General features: G+C 38.8%; 1 protein-coding gene across 1 annotated transcript in view; it reads right to left on the minus strand.

Annotated features, from left to right (window-relative positions):
* The window catches only part of MYRFL (myelin regulatory factor like), a 107,111-nt gene that overhangs the window by 57,476 nt on the left and 23,895 nt on the right, over positions 1-25,740 (minus strand). Inside the window, exons 2-5 of the mRNA XM_032493771.1 lie at positions 19,989-20,079; positions 6,597-6,664; positions 6,236-6,494; positions 5,271-5,401 (exon numbers count right to left, since the gene is read on the minus strand). Of these exons, the coding sequence (XP_032349662.1) occupies positions 5,271-5,401; positions 6,236-6,494; positions 6,597-6,664; positions 19,989-20,079 (549 nt within the window). The remainder of the gene's footprint in view (positions 1-5,270; positions 5,402-6,235; positions 6,495-6,596; positions 6,665-19,988; positions 20,080-25,740) is intronic.

Genomic DNA, 25,740 nt, shown 5'->3' on the forward strand with positions numbered 1-25,740 from the left:
CAGGTGTCCTGCCCATCTTGCAATGTTACACAAGCAGAGAAAATATCACAGTGAAAGAACTTTCAAAAGCTAAAACGAAGATAAAATAACAGAAAACATCTCGTTAGAATGTAGTATTAACTACGTGAAATTGCTGCTTGAGTGTATCAAAAAGGGTCAGATAACAGCAATTTGACATGTACAAGCTACTCTTTTTGCATAATCCTTGCAAGTTGTTTGTCATTTTATAAATTGTGGTTGTTTTACAATTTTGTATTGGTTTCTGGTGTACTGCACAGTGATTCAGCTATATATATATATACCTATAATGTGTATAAATATATTCCTTTTCATATTCTTTTTCATTCGGCAGCACATATACTAAAGTTGGAACAATACAGAGATTAGCATGGCCCCTGAGCACGTTGTTGGTCTTAATTTGAATATGACTCCCAACTGGATGATTCAACCGCAGGTAATTTTTATGTAAATTCTACTCGGCTGTTTGCTGCTTCCCTTTTCTGTTAACACCCCTCGGCATCACTCATGCCTGACACCAGGAGTAAAAGGGAAACAAACGGTGAGTGTTCGCAAGCTCAGGTGCCGGCTGTGGGCGACAATACAGAACACACTGCACCTTCCAAAAGAGCAGGCACTTAGCCCACAGCTCGGAGCTGCAGGGGCACGTGGCTGGGTTTTCTTGCACTCATCCAGCTTCCTTTCTTTTTACTTTTATAGAGGACTTCTTAAAATAAATAAATAGCAGAGCTGCTTCAGGTTGCTTTGGATCCCAAATGTCACAGGAATTGTGTTTTTCCCTTGGGCCATTGCTGTTACATGCCACCTAAGCAAAACATCTGTTTCTTTTTTTGGTTTTTGTAAACAATCACTTAGGAAAAGTTTCTCAAAAGCCTGAACATCTTTTTCCCAGCTAAGAATGCAGGTGGTCACAATGCCAGGAGCTGTTCGGCCTTCACGCCTCCAAAAGTTACCTGGCCTAAAACCTTCTCAGACCAACCTCCCCACGGTCTGCCTTGTTCAAATCAACTTCAGAGAAAGGGAGAAACTAGCCCTTCCATCTTTCCTTCCATTGGAGGAGAGAGGATAAAGGAAGTTCAAGAGCTTGGTGTTTAGAACCAGGTGGAACTGGGTTTGAATCGCAACTCTACGTTTATTGGCTCTGCGATCTTAGGAAAATGGATGGATGTCTCTAGGCTTCAGTTTCTTCATCTACAAAATGTGAGTAACAATGTGATGCCTTCCGGGATTGTTGGAGGAATGCGAAGAGCCGTGTCTGTAAGGGCTTCGCACAGTGTCTGCCACCAGTAAGTTTAAACACTGGTGCCTTTGGTTAGTACTAGTGGCACCGTCATTACCAAATGTACTTGTTTCTATCAGGTGACTCAGTTGTTCCCAAGAAGCCTTGGCAAATACTTCTGTTCTTGGCCTCCACTGTAACTCTATCTGATGTGAAATAATTAATGTCATGGGCCTGAGTGAACACCAGCTAACTCGGGCCCCTTCCCACTCAAGGATGGTTGTAAGGTCAAGGTGCTGGGGAGCCAGCCTGAGGCCAGCTCCACTCCTCCCGGTGCTGGGAGGGAGGGTGGGCAGTGGGCAGGGGGCACTGTCCTCGAGGATAATGGTATTTCCTGCCCTTTCCCATCACAGCAGCAAGGGGCTCAGGGCAGCCACTCCAACAGGACTAATATAGTCGGTGCTTCCCTGGGAGCTGGCTCTCAGCTGACGAGTCCCAGGGATGGGAGTCTGGGATCACAAACCCACCCTAAACTTCCAGGCACAAGCTTAAGCCCAATACTGGGACTTATTATTGTAAATATGAATACTACTAATAATATCTACGACTCTTGTGGCTTTATGCACCACAGGCACTGTCCCAGACTCTTGACATAATTTCTCATCAACTCATTAACTCATCCTCGAGGTAAATATCGCTTTTTTTAAATGAACTTTCTGTACTAAAGTATAATATATACGAAGGCAGGTACACAGACTATTAGTATACGATTTCTTATAAAATGAATTATACTGGGTAACTACCACTAGATCAAGAAATAGGACACCTTTGGCACTCTAGGAGACACACTCATGCCCTTTTCCAGTTACTACTTTCTCCTGCCCAAGAGTAATCACTGTCTGCAATCTAACACCATACGGGAGTTTATAGAAATGATATGATATGATGTGTACTCTCATGTGTTGGCTTATTTTGTCCAGCATTATGTTTATGAGATTCACTTATTATTGTTGCAAAGGGTAGTAGTTTGTTCTTTTTCGTTGCTGTATAGTACTCCACGACACGAATATTCTACAATTTATCCTTGATGGCCATTTGGGTTATTTTCAGTTTGTGGTTATTATAACTAACGTCACTGTGAATATTTGTGGGATGTCTTTTGGTGGGCACATATACACTCCTAGGAGGAATATCACTGGGTCCTTGGATACGTTTTAGCAGATGCAGCCAATCAGATATACAAAGTGATTATGACGTAAAGATTCCTACGTCATAGGAAATGGGGAAACTGGGGTTCAACGACCTGAAATAACTTATCCAGGGTCACAGCTGTTACGTGGAAGAGACAGGATTCAAACCTTCTCTTCTGTTATGTTATACTGAGGATTTCTTGAGAAAATGTAACAGAAGAGAGAAGCAGAAGTGGGAAGGCAGCCAACTGCCCAAGTCCCAACTTTTTGGAGAAAACTCACAGCTTGCACTTGAATGTCTTTCAAGCTATTTTCTTAAAATTGCTTAAAAAAAGTCTTGGAAATGGGTGAAGTAAAAATTATGATTTTCATTTGATAATCAAAAAAAGTCAGGCTTGACAAGCCCCTGATTGCTGGAGAAGTGAGACAGATGTTTTTCCTGACTCTACAGTGTGAATTCAGCTCATTGACCTCTCACTGTGGGCTAAAGGCCACAATTCTGGAAAACCCTTGTACATTTGAAGTTCAAACCATATGTCACCTCTTATATTTGGAGTTTGGATCAGGTGGGACCAGGAACCCTCTCATATTTGAGGTCCAGATCATGTGGGGCCAGGAACCAGCTGGCAGGAGCCTGCCCAGCAACAGCCTTCTCGCTGAGCAAGATTTCACATCTGCCCCCAATTAAGCCAGTCATTCTACACCGTGAGCCCTATGGAGAGGCATCTCGGAACCCTTGACCAAAATGAATTGCTTGGAAGAGCATCACCAGAAAATCTCACTGCTTGATTTAGAACATCTTCCCCCATTTAAAATCCTGCCCATAAGACTAGTTTCCCCCTTCCTCCACCCCTGTGCTTTTTCCCCGGGACCTCTGTAAAACCCTGGGCTTCTGCAACATCAAATATGAGTCCTCCACTGGAAAACTTTTGCTGAAAACATGGCATTTGGATTAACAGATTTTTTTTTTTAATTCCCCTGGGAACCCACTCACGTTCACTCTAGAACTGCTGTCTGGAGCCAATTATCTTTAGACAGTTTTTCAGTGACCTTTAAATAAGATTTATACAAGGGATGGGGGAGGGTATAGCTCTGTGGTAGGGGGTGGGCTTAGCACGTGCGAGGTCCTGGGTTCAGTCCCCAGTACCTCCATTTAAAAATTTTTTTTAAATAAATGAACAAAGGATGCAAGGATTCCTATCCGTTGGGACATTTCAGTTACTCTTTCATGGCTGTTCTGGGTGAAAAATCAATGCCCTCTCTAGGGACAGGCTGCAGAAAATCATCACAGGGTGGAGCTTAACTCTGAAATGGCCAGGAGGATTCACGCAGCAATCTGGTTTGATGAGAAAACTCTTGGAAGCTTTGGATGACTCGTCTGGTACTCTCAGTGAGCTGGTGCATCTGTGGGAGAGTGAACAGATGGTCCCCTCATCTGGCTAGAAATTTACTCAGCCTTTTGTGTTTGAGAAGCATAATGAAGCTACAGGCGGGATGCAAGGATCCCTGAAGAAATTAGGGTAACCATGCATTGGAAGGTGGATAGAGAGCTCTATATTATCCAGAAACAAGGCTTTAATTAGCATTTTGTGTTTCTAGGGTTGAATAAGAAAAATCAAGCAGCTGCTGGCCATGGGGGAATCCATGCAAAAGCCAAGAAGGCAGTAGAGGTTTGGTTTATACGATGGCTGGATGCCCATGCAGTTCAGCCCCACGGCACTCCCAGAGAGTGACAATGTGTGGGACTCGGCCAAGTGAAGTCACCGTCCACCGAAGGGCCCCCGCAGCCCATGCTGGAGCTGAGGCCAGATGTCCCTGAAGGGACCAGCAGGCTCCACGGGGCACAGAGGACCAGGTCTTATTTTGTGGCTGTGAAAGCCACAGGTGGCAACCCTAAGAGGGGAAAAGCCATGGACACCCGCTCTCTGAGCACTATAAACCCCTGGAGCGTGGGGACAAGAGTGGGAAGGGGACCCCAAGAGGGAAGTTGTGGACTTCTTGCCACGCTGATGCATGGGAATGAAGGACATGTGACTTGGTACCCTGAATGCGGGGCACCGTTCACACTGCCCACACTGAGCATTTACAGTGGCTGATGGAACAGGCGTGGAATACTGTTATCCTTTTCCCTAGTAAGTGCCATGGTGTTTGCCCTGAAAGTTTGGAGGTTCAAGGCTTCAGGCACAAAAACTCCCATTTGTTCTCAACCTCATCAGGTCTCCAAGCTCAAAACATGGTGTGTAACATGATATATAAGACAAAGAACGAGGTGGGCCGACCATTTAGCATCGTATGGTTCTGCCGAAAGACTTCTCAAAATGATTTTACAAAATGTCAAAGATCTATGGGGGACCTGCTCCTTTGAAGCAAGTGCTGGCGGAGCTCAGCTGTCTACCTTCCTGCTCCACCGGAGAAGTCCTCTAAAGTCCTGCTTCTCCGAGCACCTTCCACGAGCCAGCAGCCTCGGCATGGCCTGGGAGCTTGCTGGGAATGCGGAATCTCAGACCCTACCTGAGTCAGAATCTGCATGTTACCAAGAAGGATTGCGCTGAACGAAGCAGTGAGCTCGCCAGCAGACTCTTGCAGGGGCTGCCACACCGTACAGCTTCCCAGGCCTGGAGCCCGGGTGCTCTCAGACACAGGGCCCCTAAAACCGGAAGAACCAGCATTTCATCTCCGCCAGAGAGAGAATGGCAGCTCTTCCCAGGAGCATCTCTACGACCCCACTGAAGACTGCATGAAACATTATATCAAGAGGGAAGAAACAACTCCCAGAGCCTGTCACTGCCTTTCCTCTAGAGAGAACGTAATTTCATAGGGCTACTCCCAGGCTGGTAAATAACCTTGATCGAATGGCAGCAACGGGCCCCGGGTTGGCTCACTTGGTCTGGAGTGATGCGCCCACACTTGACCGTCCCCGGCATCCTCCAGCATCTGTGTGCACTTTCTCTTCTTGGTGGATGGCAACGAGGCTCTAAAATCAAGAACCCAAAATAAAGTTAGGATTTTTCTTTGTTCTCCTTGTCCTATTAAATCAAATTTAACTTCCCAGGTCTCAGCTCCTGGCCTGCTTAAAACTAATTCTAGTCAGTTAAGTTTCCTCGAGCCCTGCAAGTCTGCAGTAAAAACCAGGTCAATGCAATGGAGTAGAGGCAAGAAGCTCCCATTCCATGAGCCCTGCTGGTCTGAAACTTAGCTTTTCACTCTCCGATGGACCTGGGATTCACCTGCTTGGAAAATAAACTGACAACATTTCCAAAAGCAGGAGACTCGCTGAGACAGAGAAGACAGAAGATACTTAAAATGCAAGTGCACACTTGAAACCTGAAAATGTTCTTCATGTGGAATTTTATCGCAGTTTTGATGGCCTTCGCCCTTTTTTGCCTTCCTCTAGATCCAGAAGAAGGAATGAAAGAGAGGAAGAAGAGAGGGAGGGAAAAAGAGAAGAAAGAGAAGGAAAGATTATCAATGAAGACAATTGAAAAAGAAAGACGATTGACAGTTTTCAGAGAACTCATTCATTCATTGCTTGAGTAGTCTCGCTGAGGCTGGGCACGCAAACAGTGCCTTCTCCATCACTCAGAATCTCCCTGTACATTTCTGACATTTTAGCTTGCCAGTGAATGAGGACCTTGGGTTTCGTGTGTTGTTAATCAAGAGATGGTCTGAAGCCAAGGGCCCTGGGTGTCTGATATATGTCTCAACACTGCCATCTCCTGGAGAGGACTCCACTGTTCACTCTTCACCTGCACCGCTGGGGAGGGGGGCTGCTCTGAGGTCTTTCATAACTAAATATCTTGCCCTTTACCCAGGACTGTGGCACAGAGGGTGCTGATGGTAAGAACAACCAATCCCCAGGTGGGAGGACCCAGGTTGGTCCAGGGGGGTCACGAGATGACTGGTGTCTGGGTAGCAGCTGTGAAAGCCGCCGTGGGTGTGGCCAGAGGCGCTGGTTCCGGACGAGCTGGGGGGCAGATGTGCAGGCAGCATTGCAGGTGCAGCTGCGGCACGGAGGAAAGCAGCTGTGGTCCTCCCGGCTGCGGGCGTCAGAGTCGGGCAGCACGCACCTGGGGGAACACACAGGTGAGAAAGGCCTCTCCCCCACCACGCACAGTCCCAAAGAACAGGAGCAGAGCAAGCAGTGCGGGAGGGAGGCGCATCGCACTCACCTCTGACCTGTGGAGGAGAGCAGGAGTCTGACGCAGAATAGGGTGGGGTATCTGGAAGCTGGCCTTGCCTGAGGATTAGAGACAAGCGTTGCTTTTTTGTTGTAACCCATTCCATCGTTCCGTTGTTGTCACAGACAGGAAGCAGCCCTCTGTGTACAGCACCCCCGGGGAGGGTTCTGGGTGTTCCCGGGGGGGCCAAAGCCCACCAGACCCCGCCCAGGGTCACGCTGAGTGGGCTCTGAGTCTAACAGACCTGGGTTGGAGTCCCAGTTCTTCCACTTCCTAACTGTTTATCCATGAACAAGTACTTAACCTCTCCAGGCCTCTGTTCCTCACCTACAAAATGGGAATAATCATTATGCCTTCCTAAAGCATCACAGTGAAAATTAAATGAGATACTGGGTAAAAAGCGCGTAACACACATCTCCAAACGCCAGTGATGCTCAGTAAAGTTTAACTAACATTATTGTTGCTTCTTCACGTCCTCAAAGCACTAACACCTGGAGAGATGGTCAGGTGACAGTACTGAAAAATGCCACCACTAAAGCACTGGTTTTCCATCTGTGCTCCCGAAGATCCTGGAAAGAGCTCAGGTGTTTCACAAAAGAAAAAATTTTAAATGCCTGGGGGGATAATTGTGTAACTTTTTTCGTTTTATATATTGAAGTGTAAGTAAAATTTCATTTTAAAAAATGAGTGCCACCGCTTTTAAAAAGGGTGTAAATTTCTGTAAAAAAAAAAAAAAAAACCCAGCCTTTTCTGTTCGAAAAGTTTCTTATGGCTCAGAAAATCTGTGATTTTAAGTTAAATATAAGCACCACCATCCTCCACTTGTTTCTCTTGCTGGAGAGTGAGCTGTCATGTTTTTCTTGGATTGATTAAGATTTCAACCTCATCCAATGAAGAGAGGAGTCTGTTTTTATTATTTACTAGAAAAGGTATGTTTCCGCCACAGGTTGATCCTTTATAGTTTATTCACTTTTTATTAATAAGGGAAGAGAGAACACACATTTACCTTCCTCCAAAAATTCCACCCAAATGAAAGAAAAGACCTAAAGAGGCATAAACACATAAGGACAGAGAGCATGTTGTGCAGAGACCGCAACAGACCGTATTTCGATAACACTGTGGCAGACAGAAGTAGGGTGGATGCTAACTGATTCGGCAGAAGGGAAAAGCAAAAACAAGACTGCCTGCGAGTGGCGGAGGGGACGTAGGAGCCAACAAGACATTATCCAACTTGCATACAACTCCAGAAAAGCCCAAGATATTGGCATCACCAGCAGCCTCTGAATTCAGGGGTAAGGTGGAACCAAAAGTGAAAGATGGATTGAAAGAATGATTAGGGAACAGGTGAACCCTTACATCAGCCTCCCCAGTCGGTACAGCCAGCCCACGTCCTCCTTCATCTCAGAAGAAATTGGAAAGCTTTACTCTCTGGAGAGTTGGATCCAGGGAGACTATGGAGCTACTGGGCTAAAAATAGAAGGATTCATTAAAAGTCTAAAAGCTGAACTCTGAGACCCTTCTCCAACTCGGCTTTGCAGGCATCCAAGCTGACTTCCCACAGTAAGAAACTGAAGGATTATTCCCCCCCCCAAAAAAAATTGAATGTCCTCAGGGGGAAAAATGATATTTGGGAGTCACCTAAGGAAATGAAATGGCCATCCCCTGTTGGGTCACTCTGCAATGAAACTCATTCTTTGAGAGTAACGACTTGCCACAGAATTTCTTAAACAGGAACCAATAGTGAAGGACCAGACATTTTCAGAGAGCGTTTGCCATTAAAGACAGAACAGACAACCAGGTACATGAGGAATGCAAAGAATCACACAGAGCTCTTCTGTGTCTGATAAGACTGGGGTGCTCCTACCAGACCTGACCTTCCCACGGATAAAACCATCAACTCTGGAAAATTTTTTTTAAAATTACATATATATATATATATATATACTTGAAGATACTGGAAAGTAGACAAAAGTAAGAAGATTCTGAAGGGGCACTGAAACTTGGAAGAAGGTAATGGCATGGGGTGAGTTATCTATTTACAGCTTTTAGCCTTGAAGTCAGAACCACAGAATAGTGAAAACTCCAACAGAAACCCACAATCTTTCAGACCTAAAGAACCAGAGGACAGAGTCTTGGGCAAACATAGCTACTGAAAGTGAAAGGGAAGCCTTGGGAATGGGAGCCAGAGAGGGGGAAACTCCAAACTCTGCGTATAAACTCCAGCCAAGTGTGTGGCTCAACCCTGAGCCATCCATCAATGTGTGGGGCTGACCGCACACATGCAGTTACAGAGGAATAAGAAATAGAAGGGATTTTTTTAAAAAAGACAAATAATAAAATGGCAGAATTAAATGAAATATCAACAATTACATTAAATGTTAGTGGGCTTTCCTGACCACCAGTCTAACATGGCTTTCCTCCCACCTGTCACTTTCTACTCCCCTACCTGACGCTTACTTTCCTTCGTCTTACTGATGACTTTATACTGTGTGTCATTGCCCTTCTCTTCCCTCTAGAGTCGCATGACAACAATGGAGCACCAAGAGTGAAGGGATGGGAGCAGCTGTCCCCAGGAGCGGGCGATAAGGAAACGCATTATTTGCTGAGAATTTAAACACAATACTTAAACCCACAAAAAGTCAATCTGCTTTTTATCATTATCAACACCAACACAAAGAAAACTGCCTGGGTGCCCTGCCAGGGCAGACTGCTTTCCACCCCGTGGCCCTTGTTAAACTATTAGCCGGGACTTCCTCTGTTCTGGTTTACTGTTGTACCCCATTACTTAGTTATAAAAATAGTTGGTACTGAAAGTATTTGCTCCAATTTTTCGTGGGTGTGATTCGTGTTCTCCCATGTGGACATTCACTTAAAAGCATGTCTTAATACTCTGTGTGTGTGTGTGTCCGTCCTGCACAGTGCCCGGTGGTGAGCACCCAGTAGGCACTCAATAAAAACTTGATCAACTTGGTTAGGGTTTGTACCCACCACCCGGGAAGCTGGGATGGGAAAGAGCCTTGGCAGAAATGCTGTCAGTGGACAAAGCAGCCCAAGAAAATCATTTCATGACAGGGCAGTGGAAGCAAGAAAAGCAAAATGCCACCCCTCCCCTTTAGCCCTATCTTGGCAAACTGCAAGGACCCTGACACCTCACCACTCTCCTCTGCTGCTTTAGAAACAGACAACCTTCGTGGAGGACCTGCTCTGGTCCAGGCACTGGGCTAAGCCTTTGCATTGTTGCCTCATCTATTCCTGCTACCACCGTAGGAAAAGGTACTGTTATTCGCCCTGGTCCACAGGCAATGGAACTAAGGCTTGATGAGGTTAAGTAACTTACCCGAGATTATTCATTTGGCCAATAGTCAAGCTGGAGTCAAAGGATTTATCACCAGAGTTTATGCTCTAAAGAACACAATTTTTTTTTCAATACAGATATTTAAATATCCCAATCAAATAAATTACTAGAGGTTATTTCATTTCCTACAAATATCTTTAGAACCGAGAAGTCACTGATAATGTTTTATCCCGAAACTTTGTATAGCTTTTCTCCTCTAGCATCAGTGTGAACCCAGAAATCAAACCGGTCAATGAACTCAGCCTTTTACAAGCTCATCTCATAGAATTAGATGGATTACCTCACTCCCTTTCACAACATCACAATAAAGAGTTTATCAGCCCCACTCGACGGCAGCAGAACTAAAACATAAAGCTGGTCATTGACTCCTAACTCATTTTGCCATCCAGACCCAATACACCAAGTCCTATGTGAAACCCAGAACACGAGGTACTTGAGCTCAACCATTAGAATGAAATGAAATGAAACCTGGAGTTGATTCCTCATGGACCTAATGTCTCTAGGGTCCCCTTCTATGAAGTCACCCATTCAAACCTGTGGTTAAGAGCCACCTCAATTCCCTCAGCTAGTTCCTCTTACCATCAGCGGACTTCAAGGTCAGCCCAAAGCTCAGTCTGCTCTCTACTTCCACTGAACACACTCAGAACTGTGTGTTCTTGGTTTGGGTCTGGGGAGGGATGGGGAAAGAGGCATGCTCCTGTGACCTAAAGCGGAGCTTCTCCAACTGTAATGTCCATGTGAATCCCACGGGGATCTTGTTAAAAATGCAGGTTCTGATTTAGCCTTTGGGGGGGCAGGGTCTGAGATGCTACATTCCCAGCTCCCAGGTGATGCTGAAGATGCTGCAACCTGGCCCTCACTTTGAGTAAAGGAAGGAAGCAGGTGAAGCTGTGAGCAATTTTTGAAGGAAACAAAGCTTGTCTTGCAGATTTACTGGTCATTTTTCCAGAGCCTTCCTTCCTCTACACACACACGCGCGTGCACACACACACACACACACTTCTTGTCCTTTTTCACTGCAACCTCCAGGAAATTATGCTGTCCCCTAAATCTCTAGCCTACTACCCTCCAAGCAGCACTCCTTACCTGGACGTGTTCCAGTATGTCCAACCACCACAGCTCACCTGTATGCCTAGTAGGTAACTGGCTGGCTAACCTAGGGAATCAGAGAGAGACTTCAAGCCTGCTCCCACTCATCCTGGACAGACAGCTGCCCTGGACTCCACCACACAAGGCAATACAGGATTAAGGGCAATTTTCAGAAAGCTTCCCACCCTGACAGAACTGCCCCCAGATCAACATACCAATTAGATTCATCCAGAAAGATGAGAATGTCTGGAGCAGCATATCCCATTGCTTATACATGAGTACATGCCTCCCCAGAGGGGTCCAAGGCCAAGTAAGTTTGAGTAACACTGTATACCATGTCCCTTTCCCACTTGCACATTAACACATCAAAGGCTCTGAGAAGTCCTGAAGTAAAGAAATTCATTTCATTTTGTTTAAGCCAGTGAGCCACAAGCTTGTTATTGATCACGAAACTTCTATTTTTCTCCCCCACAGCATCTCATGGGACCAGTTTCCCATAGAGCATTTAGAGACATCTGTTTTACAAAGCCAATAATTTCATTTTTAAATATATTTGAAATTTGAAAATCTGCCTCTGAGATTCAAGTTTACTCCCAGAAATTTTACAGCCTAGTGTTTTCATATATATATATATTCATATTCTTTTCCATTATGGTGTATTATAGAATATTGAATATAGTTCCCTGTGCTATACAGCAGGACCTTGTTGTTTATTTTATATATAGTAGTTTGTATTTGCTAATCCCAAACTCCTAGTTTATCTGTCCCCCACCCCCTGTGGTAACTATAAGTCTGTTTTCTATGTCTGTGAGTCTGTTTCTGTTTCATAAATAAATTCACTTGTGTTGTATTTCAGATTCCACATGTAAGTGATATATGGTATTTGTCTTTCTCTTTTTGACTGACTTCACTTAGTATGATGATCTCTAGGTCCATCCATGTTGCTGCAAATGGCATTACTTTATTCTTTTTTATGGCTGAGTAGTATTCCATTGTGTGTGTGTGTGTGTGTGTGTGTGTGTGTGTGTGTGTGTGTGTGTGTGTGTACACCACATCTTCTTTATCCATTCATCTGTTGATGGACATTCAGGCTGCTTCTATGTATTGGCTATTGTAAATAGTGCTGCTATAAGCATTGTGGGTGCATGTATCTTTTCAAGTAGAGTTTTCTGTGGATATATGCCCAGGAGTGGGGTCGCTGAATCTATTTTTAGTTTTTAGTTTTTAAGGAACTTCCATACTGTTCTCCATAGTGGCTACACCAATTTACCTACCCACCAACAGTGTAAAAGGGTTCCCTTTTCTCCACACCCTCTTCAGCATTTGTTATTTGTAGACTTTTTATTGATGACCATTCTGACCAGTGTGAGGTGGTACCTCATTGTAGTTTCAATTTGCGTTGCTGTAATAATTAACGATGTTGACCATCTTTTCATGTGCCTATTGGCCATCCAGATGTCTTCTTTGGAGAAATGTCTATTTAGGTCTTCTGCCCATTTTTTGATTGGGTTGTTTGTTTTTTTGTTGTTGAGTTGTATGAGTTGTTTGTATATTTTGGAAATTAAGAGCTTGTCAGTTGCATCCTTTGCAAATATTTTCTCCCAGTCTGTAGGTTGTCTTTTCATTTTACTTATCATTTCCTTTGTGGTGCAAAAGCTTATAAGTTTGATTAGGTCCCATTTGTTTATTTTTGCTTTTATTTCTTTTGCCTTGGGAGACTGACCTAAGAAAAACATTGAATTATGTCAGAGAATAGTTTGCCTATGTTCTCTTCTAGGAGTTTGATGTCATGTTTTATATTTAAGTCTCTAAACCACTTTGAGTTTATTTTTGTGTATTGTATGAGGGTGTGTTATAACTTCATTGATTTTCATGCCACTGTCCAGCTTTCCCAGCACCACATGTTGAAGAGACTATCGTTTCTCCATTGTATATTCTTGCCTTTTTTGTTGACAATTAATTGGCCATAGGTGTGTGGGTTTATTCCTGGGCACTCTATTCTGTTCCATTAATGTTTCTTTTTTTTGCCAAGACCATACTCTTTTGATTACTGTAGCTTTGTAGAATTGTCATGAGGTCTTGGAGGGTTATGCCTCCAGCTTTGTTCTTTTTCTTCAATATTGCTTTGGCAATTCTGGGTCTTTTGTGATTCCATATAAATTTTAGGATTATTTGTTCTCATTCTGTGAAAAATGTCATGGATAATTTAATAGGGATCGCATTAAACATGTAGATTTCTTTGGGTGGTATGACCATTTTAACAATAATAATTCTTCCAATCGAAGATCATGATTCCCATTTCTTTCCATTTCTTCCCATTATCATTTCTTCCCATTTCTTTGAATCATATTCAATTTCCTTTATCAATGTTTCATAGTTCTCAGCATATAAGTCTTTTACCTCTTTGGTCAGGTTTATTCCTAACTATTTCATTTTTTGATGCAGTCTAAAAAGGGCTTGTCTTTTTACTTCCCCTTTCTGTTATTTCATTGTTAATGTAAAGAAATGCAACAGACTTCTGTATGTTAATGTTGTATCCTGCTACTTTGCTGAATCCGTTTATCAGTCTAGTAGTTTTCATGTGGAGTTGTTAGGGTTTTCTATATATCATATTATGTCATCTGCATATAATGACAATTTTACCTCTTCTCTTCCTGGTTTCTTAAATTGCTTAAAGTGTTGTCATTGACATTTTTTTTTAAAGGCACAATCCATGGGCAATATAGTAGAGGAGAAGTAACTCAGGGTTTGTAGTAAATTCATATTAGAATCCCAGCTCTGCTACTTATTAGCTGTGAGCCCAGGCAAGAAAAACTGCATCGCAGGGCTACGTCAGCAATGCAACTAACCTGCAAAAAAAGAGCCTTGTATTTAGAAACACCCAACACTTGAAGTATTTGAATAGGTTGTATATAGATGTAATGACCATTGAACCAGTCCAACAACTCCATGGTCATGGATGGGACCTGTTTCCACTTCTCAGATCTCTCTCTCTCTCTTAGATCTTTATTGCAGTTCCACTTAACTGCATGCACCTGAGCAGTTTTTATCAAGCAATGGCAGGTTATCTGATCATAAGACTTCCCTTTAACGGGCGTGAACTCTGACAATCTTTGCAAACTATGGTTCAGGATCCATTCTGAGTCACACCTTTTGGCAGATAATTTTAGACACATTTAACAAATTTCCTTGAGAGTCACATTCCTCTAAAATGTCTTCTAAAATATAAATAACTCTAAAAGCTGCATATAGAAGAAAAGGCAGGTGTTCTAGAGCCAGGCACATTGTAATCCCAGCTTTGCCACTTATTGACCTATGAAGAGTTACTTAACCTCCTCATACCTCAGCTTCCTCATCTGTAAAATATGGATAATACTGTGCCAATTTGGCACAGTTGTTAAGCGAATGAAAAGTGTGAAATCAAATATGTAATTAAATACATGAATATGTAAAGTGCAAAGAACAATACCTAACACTTGGTAAATGCTCAGCAATGTTAACTCCCTCTACTTCACTTACAAACCCCACCCATCCACCCCCAAATGTAGAAAGTGAATCTGACTGGGCAAACCATGTGGGAATCTCAATAGCAATCATCTGTGAAGAGACATTTCTAGTCTTGTAGGAAGGAAAATTATCATCCTGGAGACTAAAATCATATGACAGATTTCCGACCTCCCAGGTAGAAAGACAGCTCTTTGAATAAAACTTGTTCACTTTTCCCTACAAACAGCTAAAGTTCATTCTTCTAGTTATAAAAGTGATCCAGATAATTAAACAGAACCCCAATGGAACCAGCTCTACCTCCTATTTAGGAAAAGCCATGTAGGGGAAAGAAATCAGACAGCTTCTGGCAGGTTGTTTCCAGGCCAGAGATGGTAAGGATATATTCATTGTCCATCCTTCTTACAGGAATCATGGCAGCTGCGTGGATGGACTGAGAGGAATGTGAGTGCAGGCACAAGGGGAGTTGGTGTCTGGGTTAAACCAATGCAGTGCCTGGAGCAGAACAGCCAGCTCAGAGTGTGGGCTTAGATATGTGGGAATCCACCAGTGTGTGTGTGTGTGTGTGTGTGTGTGTGCGCGCGCGTGTGCGTGCAATGTGTGCATATTTGACTAGTTTGAAAAATGTTGATCCTCCCTGCTTCCCACAGTCACTTTGGCAAGGATGTTTTTGTTGGCAAAGAGCAACAAAAGCCAGGTACCAGAAATATCTGCAAATAGATTTCCCTGTTACAATTGGGATTTAGGTCTGGTTTCACTCTCTGTCATAGGGGAAAGGTGGAAGGGCATTTACAGGAGTGTCAAAATGGGCTTAATAACAGAATGGAGATGACAGGGAAGGGTCAGTGAACTTAAAGACAAATCAACAGAAATTATCCAATATAAACAACTGAGAGAAAAAAAGATTTAAAAAATCAGGGACCTGTGTACAATGTCAGAGGTCTAACATTTGTTTCATTGGAGTCCTAGACAGAGGAAAGAAAGACATTAGTACAGAAACATAAATGTGAAGAAATAACAGTTAAAAACTTCCTAAATGTAGTGGAAAAACATAAATTTACAGATTCAAAAAGTTGAGCAAATCCCACAAAGTATAATCTCAAAGAAAACCATGCCCATACCCAGCCACATTATAATAAAATTGCTGAGAGCCAAAGATGAAATAATATCTTACAAGCGGAGAAAAATGACATATTACATACAAGGGAACAATGATTTAAATAACTGCCTATTTCCCATTAGAAACCATGGAGGTCAGAAGACAGAAGACAGTGCTGAGACAAAAAGAACTTAACTGAGAACCCTAAATCCGCAATCATTCTTGAGGACTTTACAGTCCCCACAGTAACAGATAAAAGAAGTAGACAAAAACCAGTAAGGCTATAGAAAACCTGAACAACAATGTCAACTAAATTGACCTAATTAGTATTTATAGAACATTTGACCCAACAACAGCAGAATGCACATTCATTTCAAGTGCACATGGAACATTCACCAAGATAGACCATATCTTGGGTCATAAAGCAAACCTTAACAAATTTAAAAGAATTAGAATTATATAATGTTCTCTGTCCATAATGGAATTAAACTAGGAATCAGTAACAGAAAAATATATGGAAAATTTCCAAATATTTGGAAATTAAACAACCCAATTCCAACAACCCATAAGTTAAAGTTCATGTCTCAAGAAAAATTAGGAGATATTTTGAGCTGAAGAAAAATTGAAATATAATATATCAAAAACTGAGGAAGGCAGCTAAAGCCATACAGAGAGGGAAATGTATGGTATTGAATGATTAAATTAGAAAACAAAGAATGGTCTCAAATCAAGAACTGAGCTTCCACCTCAAGAAACTAAAAACAGAAGAGTGAACTAAACGCAAAGTAAGAAGAAGGAAACAATGAGTAGAAATCAGTGAAACTGAAAACAAACACAATAGAGAAAATCAGTGAAACCAAGTCACTTATTTGAAAAGATCAACAAAACTGACAAATGTCTAAACAGACTGATCAAAAAGAGAGAGAAAAGAAATTACCAATACATGAAACAGATGAGAAAACATCAATACAGACTCCTCAGAGCCTGAAAAAAGGGTAGTAAATACTATGAACAGCTCTGTGCCCATAAGGTTGACAATGAAATGAATCAATTCCTTGGGGAAAAAATAAGCCACCAAAACTCATTCAAGCAAAAGGAGATAACATAAATAGTTCTGAATTTATTTGATGAATTTACTTCATATTTAAGGTCTTCCAACAAAGAAAGCTATAGGCACAGAAGCTTTCACTGGTTAATTCTATCAAACACTTAAGAAAAAAAATAAATCCAATTCCACATAATCTCACCCAGAGAATTTAAAGAGGAGGAAACAGTTCCCAACTAATTTTAGAAGTCTATAATTATCCTGATACCAAAGCCAGAAATATATTACATAAGAAAAGAAAACTGGGGACATAGATGCAAAATCCTCAATGTAATTTTAGCAAATTGAATCCAGCAATACATAAAAAGATAATACTTCAAAACTAACTGAGGTTTATCCAGGAATACAAGGTTGGTTCAATATTCAAAAATTGAGCAAAGTAATCTACCATATTAACGGCAGGGGAAACAAACATCTGATTGTATTAATAAATATAGAAATAACATTTGACAAAATTCAAAATACACTCATGATAACAATTGTCAGCAAACTAGGAGTAGAAGAGAATCTCCTTGAGCTAACCAAAGGCATTGTAAAAAGCTTATGGCTACAATATACTTAATAATAAAAAACTAAACAATTACCCTCTAAGATCAGAAACAAGGCAAGGATGTCTGATCTGTGTACTTCCCTACTCAACATTAAAGCCAAAGTCCTACCGAGGTTAATAAGGCAAGAAAAAGTATTCAAAGGCATGTAGTTTTGAAAGAAAGGCATATGACTGTCCCAATTTGCAGAAGACATGATTGTCAAGATATAAAATTCTAAGAAATATACAAAAAAGCTCTTAATAAATGGTTTCATTAAGATTGCTGAGCCAAAGCCCAAAATATAAAAATCAATAATAGTTCTATATATTGGCAATGAATAATTAGAATCTAAAATTTGAAAAAAAACCCACTATTATTTACAATAACTCAAAGGAAACCATGAAATATTTAGGTATAGATCTAAACAAAATATATACAAGATTTTTATGATAAACCTATAAAACACTGATGAAAGAAAGCGAAGAAGGTCTAAATAAATGGAGAGACACACTATGTTCATGAATTGGAAGATCCAATTTTGTTAAGATGTCAGTTTTCCCCAAATGGATCTCTAAACTAAATAACAATCTTAATCTACATCCCAACAGGATTATACAGATATAAACAAGCTGGTTTTAATATTTTTGTGGTAAGTCAGAGGAACTAGAATAACTAAAACAATTTTGAAAAAGAAGACAAATTTGGAGAACTTACACTATATGGTTTTAAGACTTGTGATAAAGGTACAGTAATCAAGATAAGATAATATGGTACTGGCGAAATAGTAGATACATAGATTAATGGAATAGAATAAAGTGTCTAGGTAGATCCACACAAATATGGTCAACTGACTTCTTACAACAGTGTAAAGACGATTCGATGGAGAAAGGTTATTCAAGAAAGGATTCTGAAGTAACTGGACATCTACACACAAAGAAATTAATCTCAACCCATATCTCAAAGCTTAAAATTAACTCAAAATGGATCATAGACCTAAATATAAAACTGAAACTTTTAGAAGAAAACAGGAGAAAGTCTTTGGGAACTTAAATTAGGCAATATCTATATTTCTTAGATATAAAGCACAAACTACTTAAGAATGTTTTGATCTATTAGACATCATCAAAATTTAAAGTTTTGCTCTGGGAAAGACATTGTTAAGAGTATGAAACATAAGTTATAGATTGGGAGAAAGTATTCATGAATCCCATATCCGACAAAGATCTTATATCCAGAATATTTAAAAGAATTTTCTAAACTCAAAGATAAGAGAACACTTAATTTTTTTTTAATGGGAAAGAAGTTTGAACAAACACTTGACCAAGGAAAATATATGAATGGCAAACAAGCATATGAAACGATGCTCAACATCATTCATTGATAGGAAGATGCAGATTAAAGCAAAATGAGATACCACTATAAATCTATTACAATGACTATAATAAAATATTTTAAAACTGACCATTTCGAAAACTGGTGATGAAGAGAAGCAATCGGCTGTCTCATACACTGTAGTGGTAATGCAAAATGTCATGGCCACTCTAGAAGCAATTTTTATAAAGTTAGGCTTCCACTTAACAATGTGACCCAGCAGACTTTATCCAAGACATTACCCTAGAGAAATTAAAACTCCTGATCACCCACAAAAAAAAGCCTCTGTATGAAGATTTATGGAAGCTATTCATAATTACCCCAAACTGGAAATAATCAAAATTTCCTTGATTGTCTGGATAAACAAACTGTGTTACAATGATCCAAAAGGGTTTTTCTCAGCAATAAAAAGGAATGAACAAAAATATTATGCTTAATGAGAGAAGCCAGTCTCATGATGCTATAGATCATCTGGCTTCATTTATGTGCCATTTCAGAAAAAGCAAAACTACAGGACAGAGAAAAGATCACTGGTCACCAGAGGTTAGAAATGTGTGGTGGGTTTGACCACAAAGTGGAAATGTAGGGGAAGTGTTTCAGATGAGGGAATTGCTGTGTGTGGTAATGGTGGTATTAGTTATATGACTCTAAGAATTTGTCAAAACTCACAAAACCACACACAATTAAAAAAAGGAATTTTATTGTATGCATATTTTTAAAAAAGAAAGCTATCATGGCTATATTAATATCAGAAAATAAGATCAGAAATTAATGACATGGAAAAAACAATGATGAATATAATTTAACCCAAAGCTGGTTCTTTACAAGGTTAAGAAAACTGACAAACCTCTTGCCAGACTGATCAAAGGAAAAAAAAAGACATGAATTACTGATATCAAGAACAAAAGGATTCTCACCATAGATTCTACAAACATTAAAAAGATAATAAGGATATGTGATGAACAACTTTATGCTAGTAAATTGAACAGCTTAGATGGGAAGGACAAATACATTGAAAGACATAAACTGTCTAAGCTGATAACTACTCACTGATAACCTGAATAGCCCCATGTCTATTAAGGATATTGATTTGGAAGGTGAGGACCTTCTTGCAATAAAAACAAAACAAAACAAAAACTGAAAAACAAACAAAAAATTCCAGGTCTAGCTGACTTCACTGGTGAAATCTGCCAAAGATTTATAGAAGAAATAATACCAACTCTACTCAAGCTCTGCTGGAAAATAGAAAAAGAGAAAGCATTTCTCAGTGCATTTAATTATTTCATAATTTTTAAAACACCAAATGGAGAGCAGTGCTCTCATTACTTACAAGGACCCCAAGTCGAAATCATTGCCCAAGAATTCCTCCAGCAGACTTGTATCCAGGGTAGGGTTTCCCAGAGTGCCACTGGCCCCTTGAGCTGCAAAGGCAAATTGAAAATCTTGAGACTCACAAAGATTTCAGAATGGCTAATGGCTAAAAATATCGACATGCTTGCACACAAGAATTTCAAAGCAACTAAATGGCATAATGCATTTATTGAAGTGTGGCCTTCCTTCCATTCAAATATTTCCTCCAGAAATCTTTTTAGGATGTCACCCACCTCTAGCAGCCTTCCCTGACTGTCCGAGGCTGGGTTTAGGTGCCTCTGTTGGCACCCTGGGCTTTGCCTTATACATTATTATAATTCTTGATGTTGTGTTTGTTTCTCTATCTAAAGTCTTCAAGGGCAGGTACTGTGTCTTTCTTATTGTATTCATAAGGATCCATGGTACAAAAAAGGCAGAAATTAACATTTATTGACTGGCTTGCTGGCTGGCTGGCTGGATGGATGGATGAATTGATTGGTTTGTTGGTTGGACAGATTATTTCCAGTTAAATTCAATAAGAAGTCTAATATCTTGCTTCACATTTTTGTTAGACTTCCCAAAATGTAACAATAGTTCTGTACTTTTTCTCGGTTTACAAAATGAAAATAAGCTTTTTGATTTCTTTATGATCATAATAAAGATGTTAGGATTTTAACAGAATATAAAATAGAAAAATATATTATAAAGAAGACAAAATCATCTTTCTTAGCAGATAACACGATTCTATGCCTAACAAACTTAAGAGAACCAAATGACAACAATTAGAAATGATCAGGAAAAATTCAATAAAGTAGATGGTTAAAATTAAATTTAAAAACTAATTATTTTCCTATATACAAAAATAACCAGTCAACTATTCAGATAAATATAATGGAAAAAAAGAAGATTCCATTCAAAAATAACAAGAAGTATAAGGTAGCTAAACATATGTTTAGGGACAATATATTTTTGTAAAAAGCTGAAAAACTCTAGGAAAGGTCAAGAAAAGAGATTTTTCAGAAATGGAAAGACCTTCATTGTTCTTAAACTGAAAGATTCAATAGATGTTATTTAGGATGTCTGCCAAACCCCACATCATCATTTTCTGAGTAATTTCCCCGTGTAAAATTAGTCTCCAGCAACCTTTGCAGGCACTTGAATCAGGGAGAACAAATCCATTGGTTGGCCAGTAACCAATGCAATTATTTCTCCCAAGAGTTTTGAAATATTAGACTTTAAAGCTGGTGGTTGAGATTAAGTCATGTCATGGCTAAGGCAGAGGATGAGAGTGGAAGTCTAAATATTTCTGCCAGGTGTTTCACCCAGGTCCTTCTTGCTTTTTTACCCTTACTGAGGCTGGTCGTTCTTTTACTCCAATTACATGACCAAGTCTTGTTTATACCCAATAAACCCTTTTGAATTGGTTTGCGTGTTACCTGAAATCAAATAATCCTCAAGTAAAGTGTTTTGAATTTCTTCTGGAAGGATAAATACATAAAAATGACCAGGAAAATTTTGGAGGAGGGGGTAAATAAGTACTGAGAAACACACAAATGAACACATCAAAGGAACACAAATGAATCCAGGATATATCAAGAATTATATATATTATGTATTGCTATAAATATAAATATAAATGTATGTGTATACACACACACACACACACACACACACACACTAAGCCTATCTTTTGACACTAGTGAGGAAAGATTAATTATTCACTAATGAATGTTGTGGGGAAAATTAGTTATACATTTGGGAGAAGAAAATCTGGGTCATTTCCCTGCTTCCACACTAAAATCGCAGAGAGAGCAGAGATTTCAACATAAATAAATGAAATCATAGAAAGAAAACATCGGTGACTACTCTTGTGATCTTGAAAAGAGGGTTTTTTCCAAGCATGGCATGAAAACCAAAAATTATGAAGAGAAAAAAATGTGATAAAATTTCACTTTACACATTTTTTGGAAGGGAAAGAATTTTTAACATTTTATTTTGAAATAATTTCTAACCTAAAGAGATGCTAGAAGAATACAAAGGAACTCACACACACCCTTCACTCATATTCATTAATTATTAACATGGTGCTATATTTGCCTTATTATTTTCTCTCGCTCCTCCACAGACACACACACACACTCAAACACATGTATACACACCCACTTATACAAACCATTCTGAACCATTTGAGAACAAGTTGCCTTTATCCCTAAATACTTCAGTATATATTCCTAGGTACAAAAATATTTTCTTCACAACCACAATTCAATTATCCCAATGTCAGGAAACTTAACATTGACATAGTTTTATTATACAATCTACATTCCATATTCAAATTTTGCCAATTGTCCCAATAATGTCATTTATAGCCTTTTTTTTTTTTTTTTTCTGGTTTAGAATTTAATCCAGTGTAACAGAATGCATTGAGTTGTTATGTCTCTTTAGATTTTTCTGAAGGGTATAGGCTAATTGTTTTATAGAATGTCCCTCAATTTTAGTGTGTCTAATATTTTCTCAAGACTAAAGTCAAGTTTTGTATGCTTGGCAAGAATATTACACAAATGATATTGTGTCCTTCTTAGTGCCTTATATCAAGAGGATTGTAACATCTCATTATTACTGAAGTTAATGTTCATCCCCGGGTTAAGGTACCATGTGCCAGCTTTCTTCACTATAAAGTTACTACTATTCTTTTTGTGACTTGCAGCAAGATACTTCGAGATTATGCAAATATTTTTTCCTCATTAAATTTCACCTAAATAGTTTTAGCATCCATTGATGATCATAAGCATTTTAATCCCATGAAAAAAGTTAAAAAGACAAACTGAGGAATATTTTTAATATACACGAAAAAGTAAATATCCATAACATCCAAAATTTTCTTTCAAATCAGTAAGGTAATAGCTACATCCCAAAAGAAGACAGTAAGACTTTAAAAGGAAGTTCATGAAATAAGAGCTCAAATTGGCTAGTAAATGCACAAATACGTTAAACTTTACTAAGAAACAGAATTTAAAATATGAGAAAAATATCTCTTTGCCTACCAAATTGGCATATATTCAAGGAATTAATAAAATCCACTGTTAATGATGATGAAAATAAGATGACTCTCTTATGGACTGCTGATAGAAGTATATATTAAATAATCTCTCTGAAAAATTCAGCATATGTTTCCAAAAAAACTTAGTATGTATATACATTTTGATTCAGAAATTCTACTTAATACACTTACAATAATACACTTACTATAATAACAGAAGATTGAGAATATATGACTATTAATTGACATGGATTCAATGAAATACTATACAGCCATTTAATAAATTCAACGTTTCAAGAGAAAGTGGGTTGCACAATTGTATACCTACTCAATTTGTTTTCAAATATAAACACAACAGACAGGCAATTCCAAAATTTAAAAGTTCCAAGTATAAAGCTCCCATGACTCTCTCTTGAAAATAACTCCTTGAAACTAAACAAACAAACAAAAATGTTATGGGGGGAGGGTTTAGCTCAGTGGCAGAGCACATGCTTAGCCTGCACGAGATTCTGGATTCAATCCCCAATACTTCCATCAAAATAAATAAATAACCTAATTACCTCCCCTGCCAAAAATTTTTTTAAATAAACTAAAAAAAAAAAAAAAAAAAAAAAAAAAGAAAGAAAGAACTCCTTGACAGTGAAATTCAGCCAAACAAAAAATGATTCAAAAGAAAAACTCAGGAATATAGAAATTAAAGGGGGAAACAGCGATGAACAGTGAATTCAGATACATACAGGATTTAAACGGAATATCTGAGGCCATTACAGCCGCAGATCAAAATGTAAAAGTAATAAACCCAAAAAAAAGAAGAAATGTCAGCAACAACAATTGGAAGGTGGAGAGAGGAAAATGGGAAGAGATGGGATATCAATCACCTTATTATTCAAATCTCTGAGTCCATCTTCACTACCCTAAACCTGAACCACTTAGTAAAAAGATAACTATCTCAACTTTGTAGTGACTTTTAAATCCCCTTTCTTAATCTTGGAAGAATCCTTTAGAACTGGTATCTCTAAGAGTAAAGAAACAATTATTTAAATTCTACAATTCCCTCAGCTTCCCTTAAACTTCTTCTTAACCTATTAAATTCAACCAAGTGAATATTATATTAAATCGTGCATTGAGATAAGATCTATTTATTACAAAATTATTTCTATCATCTATCTAATTATCCATTCTTCCATCTGTAGATATTCACAGAGATGAAGAAATAATATTCCAACATTATTGACACTAGTTAGAGGGTAGGATTTAGAGTGACTTATCATTTTTAAAAAATCCTAATTATATACACTTTGGAAAAAGATTTTGTACAACTTTGCACCTTTCTGAATAAAATCATTTTCTAAAACAAGTAAGAAATCAAAATACTACAACGGATTCAAAAGTAAAGAGAAAGTCTAAACTGACCAATAGCCCTGGAGTGAATAGAGAAATTTTCCACTCATAACCATGACCTTATTCTTGCATAAAAGATAAAGGTCCCAATGGCATCATGGATTGTGCTTCTAAAGCTTTAACAACATGATAATTCCTCTGTCATTTTCACAATTCTGGAACATAGAGAAAGAGGGAAAGCATCCAGATTCTGTTTATGAAGCCGGCATAAAACTGGTGCCAAAAGCCAACAGAGATGAGATGTATAAAGAAAAACTATAGACTAATGTCATTTGTGAATATTATGCCAAAATCCTAAATAAAATGTTATCAAATAGAAATTAACATTTCTGTTAAAAGAGAAAAATTCATCAAGAAATAAAAGGATGATTCAGTACTAGAATTCATCTATCAAAAGTAAAATAGTATTTGACCTCAACTGATGCCAAAAAGCCACTTAACCTTCAATGCTGATTCCAAGAAATACATGCTTAAAATTACATATATTCATCCACATACATATAGACATATATCGCTCTCAAATACATATATGTGATAGAAAACTTACATTAAATAACAGTGTCATGGTCCTACGGTTAAAAAAATTAGAACAAAACCCGTGAATGTTAGAAATAAGTATTTTTATTACCAGCTATTATACAGTAACAGTGTCAACACCCTTAAATTAATCTATAAATTTAAAACATCCAGAATAGAAAATTTTTAAACAGCAAAATGATTCTAAAGTGTATCTCAAAGAATAATAATGTAAAAATGCCCAGGAAAATAAAAAACATAAAAATAAATAAAGGGTATTTAGCAACCATATATACAAAAGTAACATAAATTTCTCAGTGAAGCAACAGACAGACCAGTCTTTTGAACAGAATAGAGTCCAGAAATGAACCCAATATAAATTACAGGGATTTAGTTTATGGTAAATGCATCAGTTTCATAGTCAGTGAAAACAAGATAGGTTATAAACTAAACTCTCACTTCTACATGAAAATGAATTCCTAGATATTTGAAGATTTTAAATTACCACAATATTACTAGAAGAAAACAGGGACGTATGTTTGTATATTTTGGAAGGCTGAGACGTCTAACCATGACACGGATACCAAAAAACACGCAGAAGAAGTCTCTAAATTTGGTCTCATAAAATCGAATTTTTTAGGCTATGTAAAAAACAAGGTTGAAAGCAAGTACAAACTCTAAATTTTTGGATTAATGATTCTCAAGTCAAAATCTCTTTTCTTGGGCAGCTCTTGTTTGTTTCATTTATTATTTGTTTGTTTGTTTGTTTATATTG

The sequence above is a fragment of the Camelus ferus genome, chromosome 12 (assembly GCF_009834535.1).
Source record: "Camelus ferus isolate YT-003-E chromosome 12, BCGSAC_Cfer_1.0, whole genome shotgun sequence".
In the NCBI taxonomy this organism is placed as follows: domain Eukaryota; kingdom Metazoa; phylum Chordata; class Mammalia; order Artiodactyla; family Camelidae; genus Camelus; species Camelus ferus.